The sequence below is a fragment of the Phacochoerus africanus genome, chromosome 16, assembly GCF_016906955.1.
Source record: "Phacochoerus africanus isolate WHEZ1 chromosome 16, ROS_Pafr_v1, whole genome shotgun sequence".
NCBI classification, from domain to species: domain Eukaryota; kingdom Metazoa; phylum Chordata; class Mammalia; order Artiodactyla; family Suidae; genus Phacochoerus; species Phacochoerus africanus.
Window position 1 is genome coordinate 21,675,471 of NC_062559.1, and position 25,464 is coordinate 21,700,934.

The 25,464-nt window shown below is 37.9% G+C and overlaps 1 protein-coding gene across 2 annotated transcripts in view; it reads left to right on the forward strand.

Moving 5' to 3' along the window:
• Positions 1-24,863, forward strand: part of LOC125117682 (metabotropic glutamate receptor 8) — a 104,867-nt gene extending 80,004 nt beyond the window's left edge. Inside the window, exons 2-3 of one of the 2 annotated variants that reach the window (XM_047763720.1) lie at positions 10,536-10,837; positions 24,290-24,863. In XM_047763720.1, the coding sequence (XP_047619676.1) occupies positions 10,536-10,832 (297 nt within the window). In that variant the 3' untranslated portion in view covers positions 10,833-10,837; positions 24,290-24,863. The remainder of the gene's footprint in view (positions 1-10,535; positions 10,838-24,289) is intronic. The other variant, XM_047763719.1, reaches the window with a different exon arrangement.
• Positions 24,864-25,464: the final 601 nt, after the last annotated feature.

Below are 25,464 nucleotides of genomic sequence, written 5' to 3' on the forward strand. Positions count from 1 at the left end.
CATTCTTCTTGATTTAGTTTTGGCAGGTTGTATGTCTCTAGAAATTTGTCCATTTCATCTATATTGTCAAATTTGTTGGCATATAATTGTCCATAGTATTCTCTTATGGTTTTTTTTTTTTTGTATTCCTGCACTATCTGTTGAGCTTTCTCCTTTTTTCAGTTCTTATTTTATGTGAGTTCTTTCTCTCCTCTTCTTGGTGAGTCTGGCCAGAGGTTTGTCAATTTTGTTTATTACCCTTTCAAAGAACCAGCTCTTAGTTTTTACTGATGTTTTTTTTCTATTGTTTTTTGAATCTCTATTTTATTGATTTCTGGTCTGATCTTTATGATTTCCTCCTTTCTGCTGACTTTAGGTTTTGTTTTTATTCTTCTTTTTCTAATTCTCCTAGGTGGTGTGTTAAGTTGTCTACTTGAGATTTTTCTTCTTTTCTGAGGAAGGCCTGTATCACTATGAACTTGCCTCTAAGCAGTGCTTTTGTGGGATCCCATAGATTTTTGAATGGTTTTGTTTTCATTATCATTTGTCTCAAGGTATTCTTCTAATTTCCCTTTTGACTTCCTCATTGACCCATTGGATTTTGAGTAGCATGTTGTTTAGTCTCCAGGTAGTCAGTTTTTTCCCATTTCTTTTCCAGTCGTTGATTTTAATTTTATGCCACTGTGGTCAGAAAAGATACATGAAATAATTTCTATACTCTTAAATTTATTGAGATTACGAGTTCCCATTGTGGCTCAGTGGTTAACGAACCCGACTAGGAACCAGGAGGTTGTGGGTTAAATCCCTGGCCTTGCTCAGTGGGTTAAGGATCCGGCGTTTCCATGAGCTGTGGTGTAGGTCACAAATGCAGCTCAGGTCCCACGTTGCTGTGGCTCTGGCGTAGGCCAGTGGCTACAGCTCTGATTGGACCCCTAGCCTGGGAACCTCCATATGCTGTGGGAGTGGCCCAAGAAATGGCAAAAAGACAAAAAAAAAAAAGAAAGAAAATTATTGAGGTTAGTTTTGTGCTCCAGTATGTGGTCAATCCTTGAAAATGTTCCATGTGCACTGGAGAAGAATGAGAGTTCCCGTCATGGTGCAGTGGTTGACGAATCCAACTAGGAACCATGAGGTTGCAGGTTCGATCCCTGGCTTTGCTAAGGGGAGTAAGGATCTGGCATTACCGTGAGCTGTGGTGTAGGTTGCAGATGTGCCTTGGATCCCGTGTTGCTGTGGCTCTGGCATAGGCCAGTGGCTGCAGCTCCGATCAGATTCCCAGCCTGGGAATCTCCATATGCCACAGGAGCAGCCCTAGAAAAGGCAAAAAAAAAAAAAAAAGAATAGACGTTCAGATTTTTTTGGATGTAATGTCCGGAAAATGTCAATTAAGTCTAAGTTTTCCATTGTGTCATTTAGGATCTCTTTTGCCCTACTGACTATCTGTGTAGAGAATCTGTCCATTGATGTGAGTGGGGTGTTAAAGTCTCCTACTATGATTGTATTCCCATCAATTTCTCCTTCTCTGTCTGTTATTATTTGTTGTATGTATCTGGGTGCTCCTATCTTAGGGGCCTATATATTGATGATTGTAATATCCTCTTCTTGAATGGATCCTTTTACCATTAAATAATGTCCTTCTTCATCTTTATTTATGAACTTCATTTTAATGTCTATTTTGTCTGAAATGAGTATTACAACTCCTGCTTTCCTGTCTCTTCCTTTTGCATGAAATCTCTGTTCAAATCCCCTCACTCTCAATTTATATGTGACTGTGCCCTAAGATGAGTCTCTTGTAGAGGGCATATTTATTATAGGCTCTTTTTTTAAGAAATCCAATCTGTCACTCTATGTCTTTTGATTGGAGCATTCAGTCCATTGGCATTTAAGGTAATTATTGATAAATATGTATGTATTGTCATTTTAAACCTTGTTTTTTCTGTTTCTCCTTTGTCCCTTTTTTTTAGTTGGATGATTTCCTTTTATGCTTCTTGTGTCCTATTCTTTTTGGTTTTTGTGAATGTACTAGTTGGTTTTGATTTGTGGATGCCCTGTTTTTCATGTACATTACCCCTTCCTGTATCTGTTTGCATTAGCCTGACAGTAGTATAGACTCAAACACATTCCAAAAAAAGAGTCTAGATTTACCTACTTTCCTCCCTCACATTTTATGATTTTAAAGTCCTTTTTTTAACATCTTCAAGTTTGTCCTTTTGCTGTTCCTTGTGTTTATGGTTACTATTACAATAGTTTTTTGGTTTTGTTTTTTTGTTTTTTCCCCTTTAGGTCTGTCTACTGGCTTAATTGATTGCTTTCCCGGTGTGGTTTTCTCCATCCTATTTCTTCTTACTTCTTTTTTATTTAGAGGAGCCCTTTCTGTTTTTCTTTTAGAATGAGTTTAATATTACTGTACTCTTTCAGTTTCTGTTTCTTGGAGAAAATTGTTATTTCTCCTTCTATTTTAAATGATATTCTTGCTTGGTAGATTATTCCAGACTGCAAAATGTTTCCCTTTTCCCAGAACTTCAAATACATCCTGTCACTCTCTTCTGGCTTGTAGTGTTTCTGTAGAGAAATCAGCTGATAGCCTTATGCAGGGTCCTTTAGAATTAACTCTGTTTCTCTCTTGCTGCCTTTAGAATCCTCTCTTTAGCTCTTGCCATTTTCATTATAATGTGTCTTGGTGTGGGCCTGTTTGGGGCCCTCTGTGCTTCCTGTATCATGGTATCTGTGTCCTTCAGATTTGGAAAGTTTTCAGCCATAAGTTCTTCAAATATATTTTCCATCCCCCCTTTTTTTGTCTTCTCTTTCTGGAATCCCCTTTATGTGTTGATTGGCCCACTTTATAGTCTCCTGTAGATATCATATTGCTTTCTTTTTTCTTTTTCACGTGGTTTTCTGTCTGCTGTCCTGAGTGGATGATTTCCATTGTACTATCTTCCAAGTCCCTAATTCCTTCCTCTTCTAATGATCCATTTTGCTCTTCAGTGACTTTAAGTCAGCTTGCATCTCTGCAAAGGAATGTTCTAATTTTTCTTGGTTCCTCCTTATATTTTCCAGTTCCTTTCTAAAGTAATCTGCATTAGTGTTCATAGCTGCTCGTAATTCCTTCCTACTCGCTCTTCGTCCCTTCAGTATTTTCACTGTCTCCTTTGTGCACTCAGTGTCTCTTAGACTGCAGTGGTCTGTTTCATGATTTGCTCCTTCGGGTGACTTCTGCTTTTTTTAACCGGGAATGATTCCTGGGCTTCTTCATTTTGCTTATATTTTTCTCATTCTGTGAGTTTAGGGAAAATGACTCCTGTAGGCTTGGAGGGCTAGTTATATGCATGAGTGCCCCTGGGTATTTTGTGAGAACTTACTTTTGATTTTTAGGGTGCTTGTTGTGTGTGCTTCCAGGGAGATGGAGGCAGTGGTCAGGGCTAGTAGCTAGTGCCTGGTTGCTGGGCCCTTGACAGTGGGCAGGACCCACGGGAAGGTGGGGCAGGCTGCTCCTCGTTGCAGGGCCCTGGGAAGTGACAGTGATCAGGCGGGTGTAGGCAGTGCCCAGAGCATTTGGCAGTGGCAGTAGCAGGGCAGGTGCATTCCCAGGGGAGTGAGAGCAACAATGAATGGTGCTTGGTTGCAGTGCCATTTTTTTTTTTTTTTTGGCCAACCTTTCAGGTGCCTAGGGTCTCAGTTGGTATCTGTTCACAGACCCCTAGTGGTGGTGGGCCATGTCCTCCTCGGGTGTCTGAGATAACTGCTGTGAGTTGCTCCATCGCCTGTAGATCACGCAAGAGATGTCACGTCATGCTTAGTCCCCCGCTGCCCTTAGGCCACACAAGAGTTGCCCAGCCACCTGTATCTGTCACAAAAGTTGCACAGTCACCAGTAGCACAAGAAAGTGGCACCTCATAACTAGAAGCCTGTGCCAAGGCACCCCACCCTCTGAGAGCCCAAGTGTGAGCAGGCGAAGATATTCCTATGGCAGTCTGCCCCTCCTCCTCCCACCCTCCCTAACAATGGTATCTTGCTTCTCCAGGGGGCCTAGACCTCCTTGTGGGTTCCACTAGCTGTGGCATTCAGCTCTCCAGCCCGAGGTATACTGCTCCCTAACCCCTCAGGCTGTCTCCATCCAGCTGGCCTTGGCTTAATGTCTAAATAATTCTAAATATTATCATAAAAGAGTCATGTGCCCTGAGGGATGGATGGATAGATAGTAGATATCCAGGGACTGAGGTCTGGGGAACTTTAAGTTAAAGATGTTAGAATGAGAAGGATCCCTCAGAACCTGACTGAAAAGGAGAAGCCAGCAAGATATTTGAACTAAACAAAACAGAAACAATGGTAAAATGTTTGATATGGATTTGGGAATGGTTCATTAGCATCCAGACTCAGCCTGAAGAGCTGGGTTATTGCCTCTGGTGTTTTGCTGTGTCCAATTGCCAGGGCAGTTTTACTAGCTTCGGTTTTTACAAGATAGGTTGATTTGAGGCTTTTACCACTCACAAAGCAACTCCAGAATTTCTCTGTAAATTTTTCTATCTTTTAAAAAAAGTGGCGTTAATCACTTCTAGGAATGAATGAGATTTAAAGTCTATTGGCTGAAGCCCAGAAGAAAATCCATTTGTGGATGCAGGTAGCACTTTACTGGACACACTGATCAGGGAATAGATAACAGAAGAAGGGAAAAAAAGGGCAGGTTTTGGGGTTCCCATCATGGCTCAGCAGAAGTGAATCTGGCCTCGCTCAGTGGGTTAAGGATCTGACATTGCCATGAGCTGTGGTGTAGGCCAGCAGCTACAGCTCTGATTCGACCCCTAGCCTGGGACCCTCCTTATGCCATGGGTGTGCCCCTTAAAAAAAAAAAGGCAGGCTTTAAGTATAAGCATAGTTTTCTGGAGTTTCTGCCATGTGGGTTAAGAATCTTATCACAGCAGCCTGGGTCACTGCAGAGGCATGGGTTCAAGCCCTAGCCTGGAACAGTGGGTTAAAAGATCTGGCATTGTGGCTGTGGCTCAAATTCAATCCCTGGCCCAAGAACTTCCATATGCTGCAGGTGCAGCCATTTATATATATATATGAAATGGACATTATTTAATATATATATACATTACTTAATATATAATATATAAATTGGACATTATTGGAGTGCCCACTGTGGCACAACAGGATCTGCAGTGTCTCTGCAGCACCAGGACTCAGGTTCAATCCCTGGCCTGGCACAGTGCTAGGCTCTGATCCCTGGCCCAGGAACTCCATATGCTGTGGGGCAGCCAAGAAAGAAAAAAAAAATGTGAACGGAACTTTTTCACTAGTCAGGCTGTGTGTGAAGCAGCAAAAGAGAACCTGGCTGAATGTAGCAAAAAAGTGAGATAAAACCATCCAGGGCAAGGCAGAAATACTCAGGAATAAATAATCTGTTTCTTATCACAGGGCATAAATCTGTTTGGGGTTTTAGGTTTCAGAACATGTTACCTTAGTTACTAAGAGGTTAAAAACATACCAGCTTTGATATGAGAGTCTGTGGAGTTCTGTGTGCAAGCAGCTGGTCGAAAGTCAAAGACTGACCTTTTTTCTGGAGGTCACTCTTCCTGGAGCTTTTGGTGATTCCCAGACATTCAGCACATCATTGGATGTGCACCAATGATTCCTGCAGAGAATGAAGAGGAGTTGTAACAAGTCCCAGAAAAGATGTCATGTTAATATGCTCCATTGTGTCATCTCCTCCCTGGCTTATCCTGAGATCAGATAAAGCTGCCTCAGTGCATCTGACTGCTCCAAAATGTGCAGGGGCCATGGAGGCAGAGGAAGAGACAGACTATCAAGGGACGTAATAGAAAAGACACACTCCTTCTTCCAGGTACTAATATTTTGGAGTGACAGGGGGCAGAAGGTGGGGGCGTAAAAGGAAGATGGAAAAAAGAAGGTTGCATTAACAAATCCAAAACTCATCAGCATCTCTCAGTGGATTTATGTTGCTTATAGGGAATTCATGTAGTTCCCTCCTGTATTCTGCTGAGCTATAATTTAATACAGAGAGCCAGTGTACTATTCTAGGCCTGTAGCAGAGACAGTGACTATGGCCCTGACATCAGCAAAGAGCAGCTGACTTTTGGGCAAGGTTTCATTCTGCCCACTTTGAAGTAAGGTTACAATAGCATTTTCCTTGACATCATACAGTTAGAGCTGCAGTGCTATCACCTCTTCACTAAATGACCCTCTCTCAATTCTACCTACCTGGAAGGATGTTTTGTAGGCAGCCTTTTAGATTCAAAGTTGCAGGCCAAATAATCTTTGTTGAGCTGCTACTATTTTGTGCCTTTGAGATGATTTGTAAAGATTATGTCATTCCACCTACAACCCTTCTGTGAGAAAAGGATTATTTCTTCCCATTTCATAGGTAAGAAATTAAAAGTCAGAGGGAAAATAAGAGCTCACAGCTGTTCAACTGCCAGGGAAGTTTTATTAGAGTTTGGACAGTCACCTGGTGGGTCGACTTAGAGCTTTTACCACCCACAAGGCAATGCTACAGTTCCTCTATAAACTATTTATCTTCAAAAAATATATAAGTGGTGGTTTGGAATTCAAGCTCAGGTCTGCTTGGATATGTTCCTTCCTTACATGACTCAAGTGTTTAGAATATTCAGCAGGTATACAAAAAAAAAAAAAGCATGTGTTTTGGGAATCAAGTGCTCCATTTCAATTTTTTAATATGACATAGAAAGCCATGTCTTCTTAAATATGAGAGATATTGAGAATCCTATAATCCATGATGCTAAGGACTTAGTTTCTCTCAAATGCCAGGAGGTGGCATTTTACTTCTGTTCTTATTTTGCTCTTATTGCTTTCATTGAGATTATAATATGTATAGCATTTTCATTTCATTAAATATTAAAAAATGAAGTTCAAAACCTCAACATACTCACAGTTTGAGGTCTGTTGCAAAGGCTTGGTCACTGTAAAATTTTGCATTTTAGGGTATGATTTTTATATAGATGCTTTTTATGTATTGAGCTCACATTAAATTTTTTCAGAAGCTGTTTTAAGAGAGCACATAAGTCACATCAGCGTTATGGTGTCATCTGCAAACCTAGTGTCTAATGGAGAGCTTGGAACACCAAGCATGGTACTATTTAATTCTAATATCTATGTTTATTACATCTTCTATTGAGTTGGTTTGCTGAAAGAACAGACTGCAGTAATTAATGTGGAAACTAGCATTCCAGAATCTTCTTCATGCTTAATACTTAGCAAAATCAAAATTACTATGTATTACAGAAATTATTCTGAATATGGGAAGAAAATTATATTTATGGTACCAGACACATTTTATAAGATTTTCAAACTAGAAAAGTATTTATGAATTCCTTGGACTAGAATTATATGTTTTAAGTGTGGGTGTTCCCATCATTTCATAGCTGTTGGACCTCTGGAAGTTTTTTGGTTTTTATTTTATTTTTTTATAAGTTAAATTGACTTGGCAAGGTCTGAATGGGACAAAACTGATGGTTCCTATAAGGGAGTGGATTTGAAAATTTACGTGTGTGATTCGCATTTGGCTCTCTCCTTTCCTTATCTTTATGTCCTTTCTCTGCAGCCCATTTTCTACATAGCCTTTCTGCAGCAATGCTAGCTGGAGAATAAGCAGGAATTCAAAGAGGATTAACCAACACATGAGAGGCTTAGAAGTATTATTATAATAAGTTGCTTAAAAGTAGGTGGCAAAGCTTAGGGAGATTTATGTGGTTTAAAGGTGCATATTCACATCTTATCAGGACCTTCTTAATTGTAGTAGACCTTTAGTTACTCACATGTAACATGGGTTTTCACTTGTTGGCAGGTAGCACAAGAGATCATGACACATAGTAATTTGTCACTTTGCTGACAGATGGATTTGAATTATGTCTCTATTGAGGTTGGTATGCATGAGCCCAACCTAAAATCTGGATTCATACCTCAACACTTTGAGTTTCTTACTTACAATGTTAGCATCCCTGATGTCCATTTGACACAGTAGAAAATTATGGAAAGCATATTCTGAAAAACTTAATGTAAATCAAGGGATTCTCAAAGATCTTCATTTACTTAAAAACAAGGAGTAGTATATGAGTAATTATTGTATAATTTCCTAGAGGTAGATAAGAAAAAATACAGATTACAGATTCAAAATTTATACCCTAGCTGTGCATTTTATATGAATTATTACAGTTTATATAAATGATTATAATCACAGAGTTACATATTAGCAAGTGATCCATTGTGTTTACTCTTCAATGCATTAGTGCTTAGAAATAAAATAAAAACATTATAATTAAATAAGATTTATCATGGAGGACTTCCTGGAGGAGGTGAACTTTGAAACAAACCAATCCTAATGGAAGGGTATTCCCATACTTACCATAGGGTCTTAAGCAAAGGACAGCCTTCCTGGTAGATGAATTGAATAGTAAACTCAGTAACTCACATGACATGATTGCTCAGACAGAGACAGTCTTTTTGTGGGTGTCTGAAGTTTTGCTTCGTGGTTTGGACAGTTTTGTACATCAAGATTTTGTCATCTGTTAAGAGAAACAGTCTCCCCTAGGAAAAGGCCAACCATAAAGCTGATTCAGATATTTACCCTTGAAGGTAAACGTATTTCAGCCCTTTATTAAAATGATCCAATTAGTTTGCATTCTGGGGATTGATGGATACAGTCTGACAACTTTACATTTCCAGAGGTATCGTCAGAGTGAAAAGATATTAAGGAAAGGAGTTCCTGTGGTGGTGCAGTGGTTAACGAATCCGACTAGGAACCATGAGGTTGCAGGTTCGGTCCCTGCCCTTGCTCAGTGGGTTGACGATCCGGCATTGCCGTGAACTGTGGTGTAGGCTGCAGACGCGGCTCGGATCCCACATTGCTGTGACTCTGGTGTAGGCGGGTGGCTACAGCTCCGATTCAGCCCCTAGCCTGGGAACCTCCATATGCTGTGGGAGTGGCCCAAGAAAGAGCAAAAAGACAAAAAAAAAAAGATATTAAGGAAGATCACAGATATAATAAAGGGATCTCTTCATAATCTTAAAACATGGCTGCTTTGTAGCCTCAGTGTATGCCAAGTTGTTTGGAGAAATTGTATTTTGAGCTCAGGATATAAAAAATGAAAGTAGATCAGATTTTTGTTTTTAAAGATGTGATATATGTACAGAGTGTTTATCCTGCCATTGTGACAATCTGGAGGACATTGTACTAAGCAAAAGTAGCCAGAAAGACAAAAACTGCGTGATCCCACTTATATGTGAAATCTAAAACTGTGAGACTCTTAGAAGCAGAGAGCAGAACAGTGGTTGCCAGGGGCAGGGGGAGGGGAAATAAGGGAGATACTGGTCAAAAGGTGCAAACTTCCAGTTACACAAGATGAATATGTGACTATAGGTAACAATACTGTATTGTATACTTGCCATTTCCTAAGAAGGGAGATCTTAAGCATTCTTAACACACACACACACACACAAAGGAAAAGAAAACAAAGAAAATGGTAATTAGGTGAGGTGATGGATATGTTAAGTTGATTGCAATGATTAAAACATCAAGTTGTACACCTTAAAATACACAATTTCTATTTTTGATTATAGCTCAAAATATTGGGGAAGGAAAAAAGATTAAAATACTATCATGTTTGTTTTCATAACATAATGAAAAAAACAAAAACAGTGATTTTTAGGTTTGGCTTTTTTAGGTCATTAACCACTAGATTGTAGGAAGAAAAATTTCCCAGAGAAACGTCTCTTTGTAAGTACAAGAGCAGTCAGTTCAGTGGGGTAAGGATAAGGATTGAGCCCAGGCAGAGAAATTTTCAAAATCCAGATGTCAGGGTTCTATCCCCAAAGGCCGTATTTCAATCTTGGAAGGAGGAAGTTTCATGTATTTTCTAAAAGCACCCACATTTATTTTGATCTGATGCAATCATCGAGACCCTCTGGAATTATCCTTTAGGGGGACTGTGAAAGAAAATCAAGCCCTTATAGCATACTTGTGATATATCAGGTTAGGGAGCTGGAATTAAGCAATTATGTGAAGATGTAAACACTAGTATTATTCAAGCAGTGGTGTGCAGTGGTGATGTTCTGGACTGTTTGCCTGGACTATTTGCCTCCTGCTCTATTTCCACTATATTTAATTCACCTTCTAGGTTAAGTTTATTGTTGAAAGAATAGCATTTGACGCTGTGACACCTCCCTGAAGAAGATTTGTGTGACATAAAATGTTAGTCTTTTGCTAGACTGGTTTTGCCCCCTTCCTTATATATGTATAATTAAAATCTAAAAAGGAAACTCAGCTCTATCAGCTTGCTTTGTTTGTTTGTTTGAAGGAACTGGCCTTCATAAACAATAGAACTTCACCCACATTTGCAGGTGGGGACTAAAGGAATGGAATGCTTGAATTGAGTATAATTGAAGGCAGTTTCAACAAGTACCTTTTAACACACCGTTAGCAGAGAAGCTGGAATAATTTCAGAAAATGGTTATGTTATTTGCTTTATCTTTGATCGGGTTTATCAACATTGATTCTTTTTTTTTTTTTCCCCCTTCTTCAGATGTACATCCAGACAACAACACTTACTGTCTCCATGAGTTTAAGTGCTTCGGTGTCTCTGGGCATGCTCTATATGCCCAAGGTTTATATTATAATTTTTCATCCAGAACAGAATGTTCAAAAACGCAAGCGGAGCTTCAAGGCTGTGGTGACCGCTGCCACCATGCAAAGCAAACTGATCCAAAAGGGAAATGACAGACCAAATGGCGAAGTGAAAAGTGAACTCTGTGAGAGTCTTGAAACCAACAGTAAGTCATCCGTAGACTTTCCGATGGTCAAGAGCGGGAGCACTTCCTGATAGATGTACGTTGAACATTCTTCTACTGGTCTTGGGGACTGTGCTTCATGTTTCCAGGGACATGGTGGTACTCACAAACCATGAGACCATCACAGCAGTTAGAATCACCTGGTTAGAACCAAATGATTTCAAGGCAAGTGGCTCTTCTCCAGAGTGGGAATACAAATACAGCATCTCTTTCACCAAGTGATATTCAGGTCTCTCTTTTGAGGCATTACAGAGCTTGAAGCTTGGAACTATGCTCCACTTATAAAACTATGCTTTAGTGCTTAGGAACTACCTTACAGGCTTTGTTTGTCAAATACTGGCAACTCCTTGTAGAATTCATTGTTAACTAGTATTTATGGAGCATGCAGACCAAATATCTTACACAAATAAACAATATGTTACTTAGGTATTTAGGGAACTGAGAAAACTAGTTAGCCAACATCAAGGTTAAGTCATAGTTATTACTTGTCTCCCCAGACTGATCCCTTTCTTTGGCTTCCCTTGATCTTTGGTTTCCCTTATTGGAAGCATTAAGATAATAGAAGTCTTCTCTGAAAGCCTCATGACCCTGAAAACTGTAACATTACTTTTCTTCACCTATATTCCTCTTCTCTGTCATCATCCCTGAAGAAGCACATCCCAGTACCGAATTAATCCAGCAGAGTTTAACTGCGCTGTTCAAGTCCATCTTGGTATCTAAGCAAATAGACTGGAGTTATGAACAGCAAAATACCAGAAAGCTGAATACAGTGAAAAATACATACAACCTTTACAAACTTCTATAGATGGTTGAAAAAGAAAGAAAAGCTAAGGTCCTTGCTTCCTGTGTTCTGTGAATACAGAACAGGTATTTAATCATTAAGGATAAAACCATATGAAAAAATTACCTCTTTATCTCAGTTTCCTCCAGGAAGCTCTATCTCCTATTTTCTGTACCTTTGACATGAAACACAGGTTAGATTGAATTGATTTTATTTGATTATTATAACAACTTAGAGCCTTCACTAGACTGACAAACCTTCCCTTATATCAAGATTTCCAGATGAAAACTGTCTACTCTAATGCCCCATATGCATAACTTAATTAAAACTTACTGGCTTCATTTTCTATCAGACTTATTGTAATTACTGGCCATATCCTTCAGGAAGATGACCTTCAGCTCATGAATATCAAATTGAGTCACTTGTAGAGAATTTCACAGATACTCCCCACATAGTCATCCTTCAGCAAACATGAAACTTTGAGAAAGTGTACAAGAAAGATGCAGTAAGGATGGGTTTTGGCATCAAATTGTTATAATCATCTCTGATTATAGGTAAGCAATTGACTAATAGTGGGCTTATTTGGGCCCTTAGCAAAGGATGTACTATAACTACTCTTAAAGGCATCAGAGTAGAATGCTTATAATTTGAGGGCAGAATTTTCTGTGTTTTTCTGTCTTGAAAGCATCAGTTCAGGAAGTTAAAACCTACTGTAGGATGCCAATAAACTACTGTTGGCCAGTGATACACTTTGAACACTGGCACTCTTCAGTATGACTCATCAGTCTACAGTTGCACTTGTTTTATCAACAGTCCAGAAAATTTTATATAATATTGTTTCGAATGAAAGTAAGCAAACATACAGTGAAAGAAACAACAATTTCCCCAGACTCACCTCTGGAATGTGGTAAGGAAAAAAATTAATAAACTCTTCCCACCCATTTAAAAAATTGGTTCCATGAAGGGAAAGTTTCCAGTATTGATGAGACTAATCCCATGTCTTAGAAATAAGTCTCATCTACTTTTTTTTTTCCTCCTATTATTTTCTGTGGATGTTGAAATGAAAATTTTATAGCATGTACATTTCCCTGTTTTCTCAGAAATAATAATGAAAGAGTACAGATGTGGAGCATGTATGGTGGAAAAAGCCTCTCACATTCTGGAGGAGTCAGATGCTCATTTTTGGAAAGTAAAAGAAAGTTAAAAAGATGAAACAAAATAAAGTCAATTACTACCTGAAAGAAGGTTAAATTGTACTTTTGAGATTTCAGTGTATATCATCTTTTATAGGAGTGGTTTGGGTGAATACATTAGGCCAGATAAAGTGATTGAAGTTTACACATTCAGGAGAACAGTATATGAAATCTTTGCATGTCCTTCTGTAATCCTACTCCAGGTAACAACTGCTAACATTTGTTCACTTACACGACCTGCCATTATGGATGACTTGTGCCCTGGTTCCCTTTACTACACGTAATGATGATTTGAGCCAAGAGTCATTCAAAATCATAAATTCTCTCAAAATATCAAAAACTTGAATAGCTTAAATGCAACATTTTTCTTCTAAAACTGGGTCTTATGTCTTAAGAAGTATAATTGAAAATTGGGGGGTGGGGATCAAGAGGGCAGAAGAGTAAGACGTGGTGCTCACCTTCTCCAACAAACCAAAAAAAAAAAAAAAAAAAAAAACTACATGTAGAACGATTCGCACAGAACATCTACTGAATGCTGGCAAAAGACCTTAAACCTCCAAAAAAGGGCAAAACACCCTCCACATAACTGGGTAGAAAAGGAAAATTAAAAAAGAAAAGAGAGAAAAGCAATCAGAATGGGACTAGCACTCCTGAGAGGGAGCTTTTAAAGAGGAAAGGAACAAACCCATACCCTGAGAAACCACCTAACTGACAGGGAGATCAGCTGACATGGAAGAACCACAAAGTTGTGCAGAAAAGTGCAGCAGCAGGATTGAGGAGGGCAAAGCAGAGGAAGAGCTGCACAGATGATCTGCACCACACCCCTAGAGGCCACAGCCTGAGATGCTCTGGTGGGGGCTGGACGCTGAGACTCCGGCTCCGGAAGTCAGAACCAGAGAGAGGGCTAGGGGTGGATGTATGGAGACAGCCTGAGGGGCTAGAGAGCAGTGTGCCGAGGGCTGGGAGCTGAATGCCATGGGCTGGGGAGCCAAACGCTACAGCTGAGGGAACCAAGGAGGAGGTATGCATCTGCAGGAGAAGCAAGGTGCCATTGTTGGGGAGGGGAGGACCACATAGGAATAGCTTTGCCTGTGTACACACAGACTCTCAGATGACAGAGCACCTCTGGTGCAGGCTATGGGAGACAGAGTACAGAAGGCCAGGTACCTCTTGTGTGGCCTAAGGGCAGTGGGGGGCTAAGCACTCTTGTGTGATTTATAGTTGGCAGAGCTTCATAGCAATTACCTCAGATACCCGAGGAGGACATGGCCCACCACCACTAGGGGTCTGTGAACAGATACCAACTGAGACCTTAGGCACCTGAAAGGTTGGCAAAAAAAAAAAAAAAATGGCACTGCAACCAAGCACACTCATTGTTGCTCTCACTCCCCTGGGAATGCACCTGCCCTGCTACTGCCACTGCCAAATGCTCTGGGCACTGCCTACACCCGCCTGATCACTGTCACTTCCCAGGGCCCTGCAACGAGGAGCAGCCTGCCCCACCTTCCCGTGGGTCCTGCCCACTGTCAAGGGCCCAGCAACCAGGCACTAGCTACTAGCCCTGACCACTGCCTCCATCTCCCTGGAAGCACACACAACAAGCACCCTAAAAATCAAAAGTAAGTTCTCACAAAATACCCCGGGGCACTCATGCATATAACTAGCCCTCCAAGCCTACAGGAGTCATTTTCCCTAAACTCACAGAATGAGAAAAATATAAGCAAAATGAAGCAGCCCAGGAATCATTCCCGGTTAAAAAAAGCAGAAGTCACCCGAAGGAGCAAATCATGAAACAGACCACTGCAGTCTAAGAGACACTGAGTGCACAAAGGAGACAGTGAAAATACTGAAGGGACGAAGAGCGAGTAGGAAGGAATTACGAGCAGCTATGAACACTAATGCAGATTACTTTAGAAAGGAACTGGAAAATATAAGGAGGAACCAAGAAAAATTAGAACATTCCTTTGCAGAGATGCAAGCTGACTTAGTCACTGAAGAGCAAAATGGATCATTAGAAGAAGAAGGAATTAGGGACTTGGAAGATAGTACAATGGAAATCATCCACTCAGGACAGCAGACAGAAAACCACGTGAAAAAGAAAAAAGAAAGCAATATGATACCTACAGGAGACTATAAAGTGGGCCAATCAACACATAAAGGGGATTCCAGAAAGAGAAGACAAAAAAAGGGGGGATGGAAAATATATTTGAAGAACTTATGGCTGAAAACTTTCCAAATCTGAAGGACACAGATACCATGATACAGGAAGCACAGAGGGCCCCAAACAGGCCCACACCAAGACACATTATAATGAAAATGGCAAGAGCTAAAGAGAGGATTCTAAAGGCAGCAAGAGAGAAACAGAGTTAATTCTAAAGGACCCTGCATAAGGCTATCAGCTGATTTCTCTACAGAAACACTACAAGCCAGAAGAGAGTGACAGGATGTATTTGAAGTTCTGGGAAAAGGGAAACATTTTGCAGTCTGGAATAATCTACCAAGCAAGAATATCATTTAAAATAGAAGGAGAAATAACAATTTTCTCCAAGAAACAGAAACTGAAAGAGTACAGTAATATTAAACTCATTCTAAAAGAAAAACGGAAAGGGCTCCTCTAAATAAAAAAGAAGTAAGAAGAAATAGGATGGAGAAAACCACACCGGGAAAGCACTCAATTAAGCCAGTAGACAGACCTAAAGGGGAAAAAACAAAAAAACAAAACCAAAAAACTATTGTAATAGTAACCATAAACACAAGGAACAGCAAAAGGACAAACTTGAAGATGTTAAAAAAAGGACTTTAAAATCATAAAATGTGAGGGAGGAAAGTAGGTAAATCTAGACTTTTTTTTTTTTTTATAAGAATATATGTAAGCCTATACCACTATCAGGCTAGAGCAAGCAGATATAGGAAAGGGTTAATATACTTGAAAAACAAGGCATCTACAAGTCAAAACCAACTAGTACATTCAGAAAAACTAAAAAGAAAAGGAAACAAAAAGCATAAAAGGAAATCATCCAACCAAAAAAAGGAACAAAGGGAAAACATAGAATCAACTGGAAAACAAGGTTTAAAATGGCAATACATACATATTTATCAATAATCACCTTAAATGTCAATGGACTGAATGCTCCAATCAAGACAAAGAGTGGCAGATTGGATAAATAAACAAGAGCCTATAATATGCTGTCTACAGGAGACTCACCTTAGGGCAAAGGACACATATAAATTGAAAGTGAGGGGATGGAAAAGGATATTTCATTGAGTGGAAAAGACAGGAAAGCAAGAGTTACAATACTTGCATCAGACAAAAATAGACTTTAAAATAAAGGCCATAAAGAAAAAGAAGGACACTAATAATAAAAGGAGAGGAAAACCATTCAAGAAGAGGGTATTACAATCATCAATATATAGGCCCCTAATATAGGAGCACCCAGATACATACAACAAATACCAACAGACATAAAGGAGAAGTTAATGAGAATACAATAATAGTAGGAGACTTTAACACCCACTCACATCAATGGACAGATACTCTAGACAGATAATCAATAGGGCAACAGAGACTCTAAATGACACAATGGAAAATTTAGACTTAATTGACATTTTCAGGACATTACATCCAAAAAAATCAGAATATACATTTTTTTCACGTGCATATGAAACATTTTCAAGTATTGACCACATACTGGGGCACAAAACCTCAACAAATTTAAGAGTATAGAAATTATTTCATGTATCTTTTCTGACCACAATGGCATGAAATTAGAATCAACCACTGGAAAAGAAATGGGAAAAAAACTGACTACATGGAGACTAAACAACATGCTATACTAAAAACCCAGTGGGTCAATGAGGAAATCAAAAGGGAAATTAGAAGAATACCTTGAGACAAATGATAATGAAAACAAAACCATTCAAAATCTATGGGATCCCACAAAAGCACTGCTTAGCAGCAAGTTCATAGGGATACAGGCCTTCCTCAGAAAAGAAGAAAAATCTCAAGTAGACAACTTAACACACCACCTAGGAGAATTAGAAAAAGAAGAACAAAAACAAAACCTAAAGTCAGCAGAAAGGAGGAAATCATAAAGATCAGACCAGAAATCAATAAAATAGAGATTCAAAAAACAATAGAAAAAACATCAATAAAAACTAAGAGCTGGTTCTTTGAAAGGGTAATAAACAAAATTGACAAACCTTTGGCCAGACTCACCAAGAAGAGCAGAGAAAAAAAACAAATAAGAATTAAAAAAGGAGAAAGCTCAACAGATAGTGCAGAAATACAAAAAAAAAAAATCATAAGAGAATACTGTGGACAATTATATGCCAACAAATTTGACAACCTAGAAGAGATGGACAAATTTCTAGAGACAGCCTGCCAAAACTGAATCAAGAAGAAATAGATCAATAGACATGCCCAATCAGTAGAAATGAAATTGGATATGTGATAAAAACATTCCCTACAAACAAATGTCCACGACCAGATGGCTTCACAGGTGAATTCTACCAAACATACAAAGAAGCACTCATACCCATCCTTCTTACACTTTTCCAAAAAGGTTGAAGAAGAGGCAACACTCCCAAAGATATTCTATGAAGCTGCCATCAACTTAATACCAAAACCAAAGATACTACCAAAAAAGAACATTAGAAACCAATATCTTTGATGACTAGATGCAGAAATTCTCAACAAAATTTTAGCCAACCAAATCCAACAGCATACAAAAAAAAGATCATAAAGCACGACCAAGTGGGATTCATCCCAGGGTCACCAGGATGGTTCAACATACACAAATCAATCATTGTCATACACCACATTAGCAAAAGAAAAGTCAAAAACCACATGATCATCTCAATAAATGCAGACAACACATGTGACAAAGTCCAACATCCATTCATAAAAAACTCTTACCAAAGTGGGTATGGAGGGAACATACCTTATGGTAATCAAAGCCATTTAGGACAAACCCACAGCCAATATAATACTCAATGGAGAAGAGCTGAAAGCCGTCCCACTAAAATCTGGAACAAGACAAGGATGCCCACTCTTATCACTTTTATTCAACATAGTATTGGACGTCCTAGCCACAGCAATCAGACAAAAGAAATAACAGGTATTGAAATTGGAAGAAAAGAGGTAAAATTGTTGCTCTATGCAGATAACATGATACTATATATAGAAAACCCTAAGGACTCCACACAAAACCTATTCAAACTAATCAATGAATTTAGCAAAGTAGCAGGATACAAGATTAACATTCAGAAATCAGTTGCATTTCTCTATACTAGCAATGAAGTATTAGAAAAAGAATATAAAAATTCAATACCTTTTAAAATCACATGCAAAAAATTAAATATTAGGAGTAAACCTGACCAAGGAGGTGAAAGACTTATATGCTGATAACTATAAAACACTAATCAAGGAAATTAAAGAGGATTCAAAGAAATGGAAAGATATTCCATGTTCCTGTATTAGAAGAATCAGTATTGTTAAAATGGCCAGACTACCCAAAGCAATCTACAGATACAGTGCAATCCCTATCCAATTACCCATAACATTTTTTACAGAACTAGAAGAAACAATCCAAAAGTTGATATGGAATCATAAAAGCCAAGAATTGCCAAAGCAATTCTGAGGAACAAAAACCAAGCAGGAGGCATAACTCTCCCAGATTCAGGCAATATTACTAAGCCACAGTCATCAACACAGTGTGGTACTGGTACCAAAACAGACATATAGACCAATGGAACATAATAGAGACCCAGAAATAAACCCAGACACCTATGGTCAATTAATCTTTGACAAAGGAGGCAAGAACATAAAATGGGAAAAAGACAGTCTTTTTAGCAAGCATTTCTGGGAAACCTGGACAGCTGCATGCAAGTCAATGAAAATGGAACACATCCTCACACCATGCACAGAGACTCAAAATGGCCTAAACACTTAAACATAAGACAAGACACCATCAAACTCCTGGAAGAGAACATAAGCAAAACATTCCCTGACATCACCCACCCATACAAACACTTTCTTGGTCAGTCTCCCAAGGGAACAGAAATAAAAACAAAAATAAACCAATGGGCCCCAATCAAACTTGAAAGCTTTTGCATAGCAAAGGACATCTTAAAAAAGAAAAAAAAGACATCCTATGGAATGGGAGAACATAGTTTCAAATGATTTAACTGACAAGGGCTTAGTCTCTAAAATATACAAACCCCTTATACCAGTCAACAGCAAAAAAACCAACAACTCAATTGAAAAATAGGCAAAAGACCTGACTACACATTTCTCCAAGGAAAATATACAGATGGCCAACAGGCACATGAAAAAATGCTCAACATACATAACTAATCATTAGAGAAATGCAAATAAAAACTACTATGAGATACCACCTCACAGCAGTCAGAATGGCCATCGTTAACAAGTCAACAAATAATAAATGCTGGAGAGGGTGTGGAGAAAAGGGAACGTAAATTGGTTCAAACACCATGGAAAATAGTATGGAGGTACCTCAGAAAATTAAATACAGAACTACTATATGACCGACCCAGCAATCCAATTGCTGGACATATATCCAGACAAAACTTTCTTTGAAAAAGATAACATGCACCCCTGTGTTCACTGTAGCACTGTTCACAATAGTCAAGACATGGAAACAACCTAAATGTCCATCGACAGATGAATGTATTAAGAAGATGTGTTACATATACAGAGTAGACTACTACTCAATCATAAAAAGAACAAAATAAGGCCATTTGCAGCAACATGTTTGGAGCCAGAGACTCTCATATTAAGTGAACTAAGTCAGAAGGAGAAAGACAAATACTATATGATATCACTTATATCTAGAATCTAATATATGGCACAAATGAACCTTTCTTCAGAAAAGAAACAAACTCATGGACTTGGAGAACAGACGTGTGGTTGCCAAGGCAGTATGGGGAGGAGTCTGATGGACTGGGAATTTGGGGTTAGTTGATGCAAACTATTGCCCTTGGAATGGATAAGCAGTGAGATCTGCTATATAGCACAGAGATCTACATTTAGGCACCTGTGATGGAACATGATGGAATATAATGTGAGAAAAATTATGTATATATATTTATGTGTTACTGGGTCACTTTGCTGTACAGTAGAAACTGACAGAACATTGCAAATCAAGTATAATAGAAAAAAATAAGGGAGTTCCAGTTGTGGCTTAGCAATAACGAACCTAATTAGTATACTTGAGGACATAGGTTCAATCCCTTGCCTCGCTCTTTGGGTTAATGATCTGGCATTGCCACAATGCTGCCGAGTGAGTTGCAGATATACCTTGGATCCAGTAAGGCTGTGGCTGTGGCGTAGGCCAGCAGCTGCAGCCCTGATTTGACCCCTAGCCTGGGAACTTTTATATGCTGGGGGGGAGCCATTAAAAAATAAAAATAAAAAATAAAAATCTTACCAAAAAAAGAGTGAAAAAAAAGAAAGAAAGAAAACTGGAATAGCTTTTGCCCTTCAACTCTCTATAACTAGTACCATGCTTCCTCTGATTTAAACTGCCTCCTCTCAAAACTGGTGAAGCCTCTTCTCAATAAATCCAGGGCTGGTTGATCCACTGGAATGATATCCATGTTGCCACATTCTCACACTTCCTGCTACCAGACTTTTGACAAATCACCTTTACTACAATGAAGTGACAATGACATACGGGACAGTGTTTTATAAGCTATAAATCATTATATAAAGGTAAAAGTATCATTGCGGCCATGAAACTATAGATTCATTGGTCTGTGGTTAACAGAAAAGAGAAGACTTAAAATTCAAAAACTGTTGTTTTAGCATCTTTTTATTATGGGGAGAATTTTGATAATTATGGCTTCTATTCTATAACCTTATTTTTCTGACATTTTAGCTGTATATTTATGATATATATGCAATGTTTTTTCCTCATAGCAATGAAGCAATACAAGTCCACAAAACAGAAATTTCATCTTAAAGGTGACTTATTAAAGCCAGAAATTCTAATCACATATGTAATATTTTAAAGCTTCTAAAGGCACACAGAATAAATATGATGTGAAATTGGAGGGAGACCAAATGAGTCCATGTTCACGACTAAATTTGCAGAACTGCATTTCACACATTAAAAAAAGGTCAAATGTTATTTCATAGAAGTGTGGAAAGAGAGAAACAGAGTTGATATACATGAATTTTATCAATGGCACCCAATTAACAAATGCTGTCACATGGCATTCCTTAGGCTATGTTCATGCATAATTCATGAAAACAGCTGCTGCTGGCGGTAGAGGTTCTTTCTCTAGCTTGTGAACATAGTGTGGTGTGCACAGGAAGTGCATTGTTGCTGCATGCAAAAACTGATTTTCAATAAGCATATTCAATACCAGAAGTTTTATAGAGCTTCTCTGTACATATGTACATCTCGGATCCCTTTTGGTCTGTAATACTTCTGGGATAAAGGTAAAAATATCACTGCTGATATGAAAACCTACAAACATACCTTGTTTTACTGTGCTTCATTCTATTGTGTTTCCCAGATACTCCTTTTTTTTTTTTCCTATTTTTACCAAATAAGCATTTGTGGCATCCTGAGCTGGTTAGCATTTTTTAGCAATAAGGCATTTTTGTCTAGTTACGGTATGTACATTGTATTTTTAGTCATAATGCTGTTACACATTTAATAGACTATAGTATAGTGTAAGCATAACTTTTGTATGCACTAAGAACCCAAAAACTTCATGTCACTCTCTTTATTGTGATAATCACTTTGTTGCAGTTGTCTATATCTGAACCCATCCTGTCTCCAAGGTTTCTCTGCAGTTTGATCTGTGGTTAATAGAATGGACTTAAAATTCCAAAAATGCTATTGTTTTATCATCCCTCTGTCTCCTTGCAAGATAGCTGCTATTAACAAAGTCTGCCTCTTAATCACTGTTTCAATGTTGACCAAATCATCAGTTTCCAAAGCCTTACGTGCCTTTTCTAACCATTAGAAAAATTAAGATTGCTTGCCTTTTGTAAATTATAGTCTTTTTTCTCAATAGAATTCTACCATCTTTTTTCCTTGGAGTTCACATCTAAGAGTTCCAAGAGTGAAGTACAAATTAATAAATAGCTTTAGAATCTTTAAAGTTGGAAAGATCCTTGAAGATTAATATCAGAAGATCATCTTTGTCAAGGTCTCTTGGCTCTTGTTCCTCTATTTCAACCATGATTTTTCTTTCTAGCTATCTACAAATTTGATAAATATGTCTTACATTTTAGTTATTGTTAAATATATTGAATAGATCAGGAAGCGGAACAATCTTTTTAAGGGTCATTTTTCCTACTCTTACTTCATCTTGTCCACAAATATTACATGAAAGTCATTCAAAAATACAGCCAAAGTACAGATTTTATTTTCTTAGAAAAAAATTTAGAGGCATATGAGAGCATTATATAAATTAGGAATTTTTTTCTTTAAAAAGTGAAGACCATAAATGTTGTTGTATTTCACTTCACACTAAACGAAATGTGACATACAACATTTTAGAAGTGTTAAGCATCATTGCATATAGATTCTCCAGGACAACAGCCATTCCCTTGCAAATCTACTCTGCCTCCACCCTTACAAAAACCCAGTATTGTGGACTGTGGACCACTGATAATACTGAGTGACCCAGTTCAGTGGCCTTTCCCATTCATTTTTTAGAGAACAAAATGTAATTTAAAACCAGGTCTAAGATCTACTTCCTTTCTCTTGTGCCCATAAAAACCTAATGAGGGCAAAGTAGGTAAGATAAGCAGATATATCACCTGTTTGGGGCATGATGCTCATAATATTCAATGAAATCAAAAATAGCAAAAATATCTACAACTAGAACTTCCCGGGTTTTCTGCGATAATTTTAGTGATTGTGGACTTAGTATATTCTTAGTCTCTGGTAAGACCTTGTCTGGTCAATTCCTAGTGTTCATGTGCATTAAAATGGAATGAGTCTGATTGCCAATTATTTCAGAGAAGGACGTTCACAATTTCCTTATTCAATCTTCAAAAACTAAATTATTCTCTAAAAATTTGATTCACTCTGAATTGGATTTATATAGTGAAATACATACATGTTTTGAATTTTTCATCATCCTTCTGATGATTATTAATTCCAGGGTCCCACTGAAAAATAGCATGTCACATTTAAAATTTTAGAACAGAAATTTATGCCATCATCTCTCTCAAAAATCCAAAGGAATTATTTGGATTTAGGTTTGTATTTCTGGAAATTAAGTATGAGTATAAATTTGACCTAGAATATTTTCGTATCTACATTTTTATAGTACAGATTATTCTTACAATAATAGGTTTTACTTTATAGGAAGTTGGTACCAGAACAATTGACTCTTCATTTCCTTCTTTGAGTCTTTATTTTCTAAACATCTCCATTTGTATCCTTTGGATGAAACCAGATATATGTGTGCTGGCAAAATGCATTGATATTTTATTCTGTCTACTTCTAAAGTCTAAAAGTATTATTTTTCAAATTTTTAAAAAAAATTTAATTTTTAATTTATTTTCTTTTTAGGGTTGCACATGTGACACATGGAAGTTCCCAGGCTAGGGGTAGAATTGGAACTGCAGCTGCCAGCCTTTGCCACAGACACAGCAACACAGGATCTGAGCATATCTGTGACCCACACCACAGCTCACTGCAACACCAGATCCTTAACGCATCTAGTGAGGCCAGGGATAGAACCTGCATCCTCATGAATACTAATTGGGTTCATTACCGCTGAGCCACAACAGGAAATCCTTAAAAGTATTATTTTTTAAGTGGAAGATATATTCATTCTCAAAGCACAACTAATTATAATGACTAATCCTTTTTTGGTCATCAAATCAGATTCGAAGAATTGAGTCATTAATGTGGGTTGTAAAAAACTTTTTTTTGTCTTTTGCAGAATATTTATCTGCTCTTTCATTTTTTTGTATCGTAAATCAAAATAATACACATTAAGTAAGTTCCCATTATGGCTCAGTGGTAACGAGCCCAACTAGTATCCATGAGGATGTGGGTTTGATCCCTAGCCTTGGTCAGTGGGTCAAAGATCCGATGTGAGCTGTAATGTAGGTCACAGACACACGGCTTGGATGCTGCATTACTGTGGCATAGGCCGGCAGCTATAGCTCTGATGCAACTTCCATATGCTGCGGGTGTGGCCCGAAAAAGCAAAAAAAAAAAAACACATTAAAATTTAATTTTACCAAAATTTGTTAAAGAACAGAGTGTTCACATTTTCAGGGTTTTTTTTTTTTTTTTCCCCTTTTGGTAAATATACTATAAATGAAACTAGTTTTACAGATGAAAAATTCTGCTGCATCTTAATTCTACAATGGTTAGATTCTTCACGGTTTAAAAATAATAAGTAACATGAAAGCTACATATCATAAAATAGTTATCACAAGATTTGAATTTTAAAGTCATTTTAACAAACTAATTTATTAGTCTGTATTATAATTTGTCTTAATTTGTCTTAACAGCTTCCTCTACCAAGACGACATATATCAGCTACAGCAATCATTCAATCTGAAACAGGGAAAAGATACAATATGGAGAAACGTGGTATGCGATGGTAAACCATGAACATGACACCGCCAACACTTACTCCTGGAGATCTCTGTAGACTACAATCAATCAAATCAATAGTCAATCTTGTAAGGAACAAACAGTAGCCACATGCCAAAAGTATCAATAACAGGGAGTGAATAAACCCATTTTATACAACACAACCAATGAGTGTCAAGCTAAAGTATTGCTTACTCAAGAGCAGTTAAAAAAAAAAATCACAAAAGGAAAACTAATGTTAGCTTGTGAAAAAAAAATGCTGTTGAAATAAACCATGTCTGATGTTATTCTTGTATTTTTCTGTGATTGTGAGAACTCCCATTCCTGTCCCACCTTGTTCAACTTGTATAAGACAATGAGTCTGTTTCTTGTAATGGCTGACCGGATTGAAGCCCTGGGTTGTGCTAAAAATAAATGCAATGGTTGACGCATGCAATTTTTTATACAAATAATTTATTTCTAATAATAAAGGAATGTTTTGCAAATGTTGAGAGTTGTTTCGTTCCAGTTTTAAAGCCAGGGAAAACTTTTTTCCAGGTGGCACCTCTGTTGTTATTTAACTCCTCTGTAAAAGCCCTGGTGTGCCAAGAAAATTCTATTTCCTCGAGGAATGTGTTTTTGTACATTTGCGTGTATGTGAAGAAGATTGTCTTTTATTCCTATATGAAAAAGAATTATTTGTGTAAGACTTTGTGAATATTTCAAGATTTATGTGGTAGCTTTTAATAGTAACTGCTTCTTTTATGAAGAATCGAGCAGTAGCTTGAGGTCAATTGCTTCAGGTATCATAATTAACAAGTGATGAGTTAAACTGGGGAGAATATAATCTGAACATCACTATCTAAAAGTATATCTGAGTGTCACTAAAATTCTCTATTTTCTAGGTCAAACTTTGGCATGATGAAATACTCCAAGGTATGTAATTAGTAGCTTTTTCTCACCTGGGCCTAGTAGCCACTGAAATGAGTGAAGTGATTGGGCCTCACCCAATAGATTCCTTAAAGCACAGAATTAGCATATTTATTCCCTGAGCTTCACTAAAGAAACCAATTCAAATACCAGGTCAGTGCTTTCTTATTTTCCAAATGAA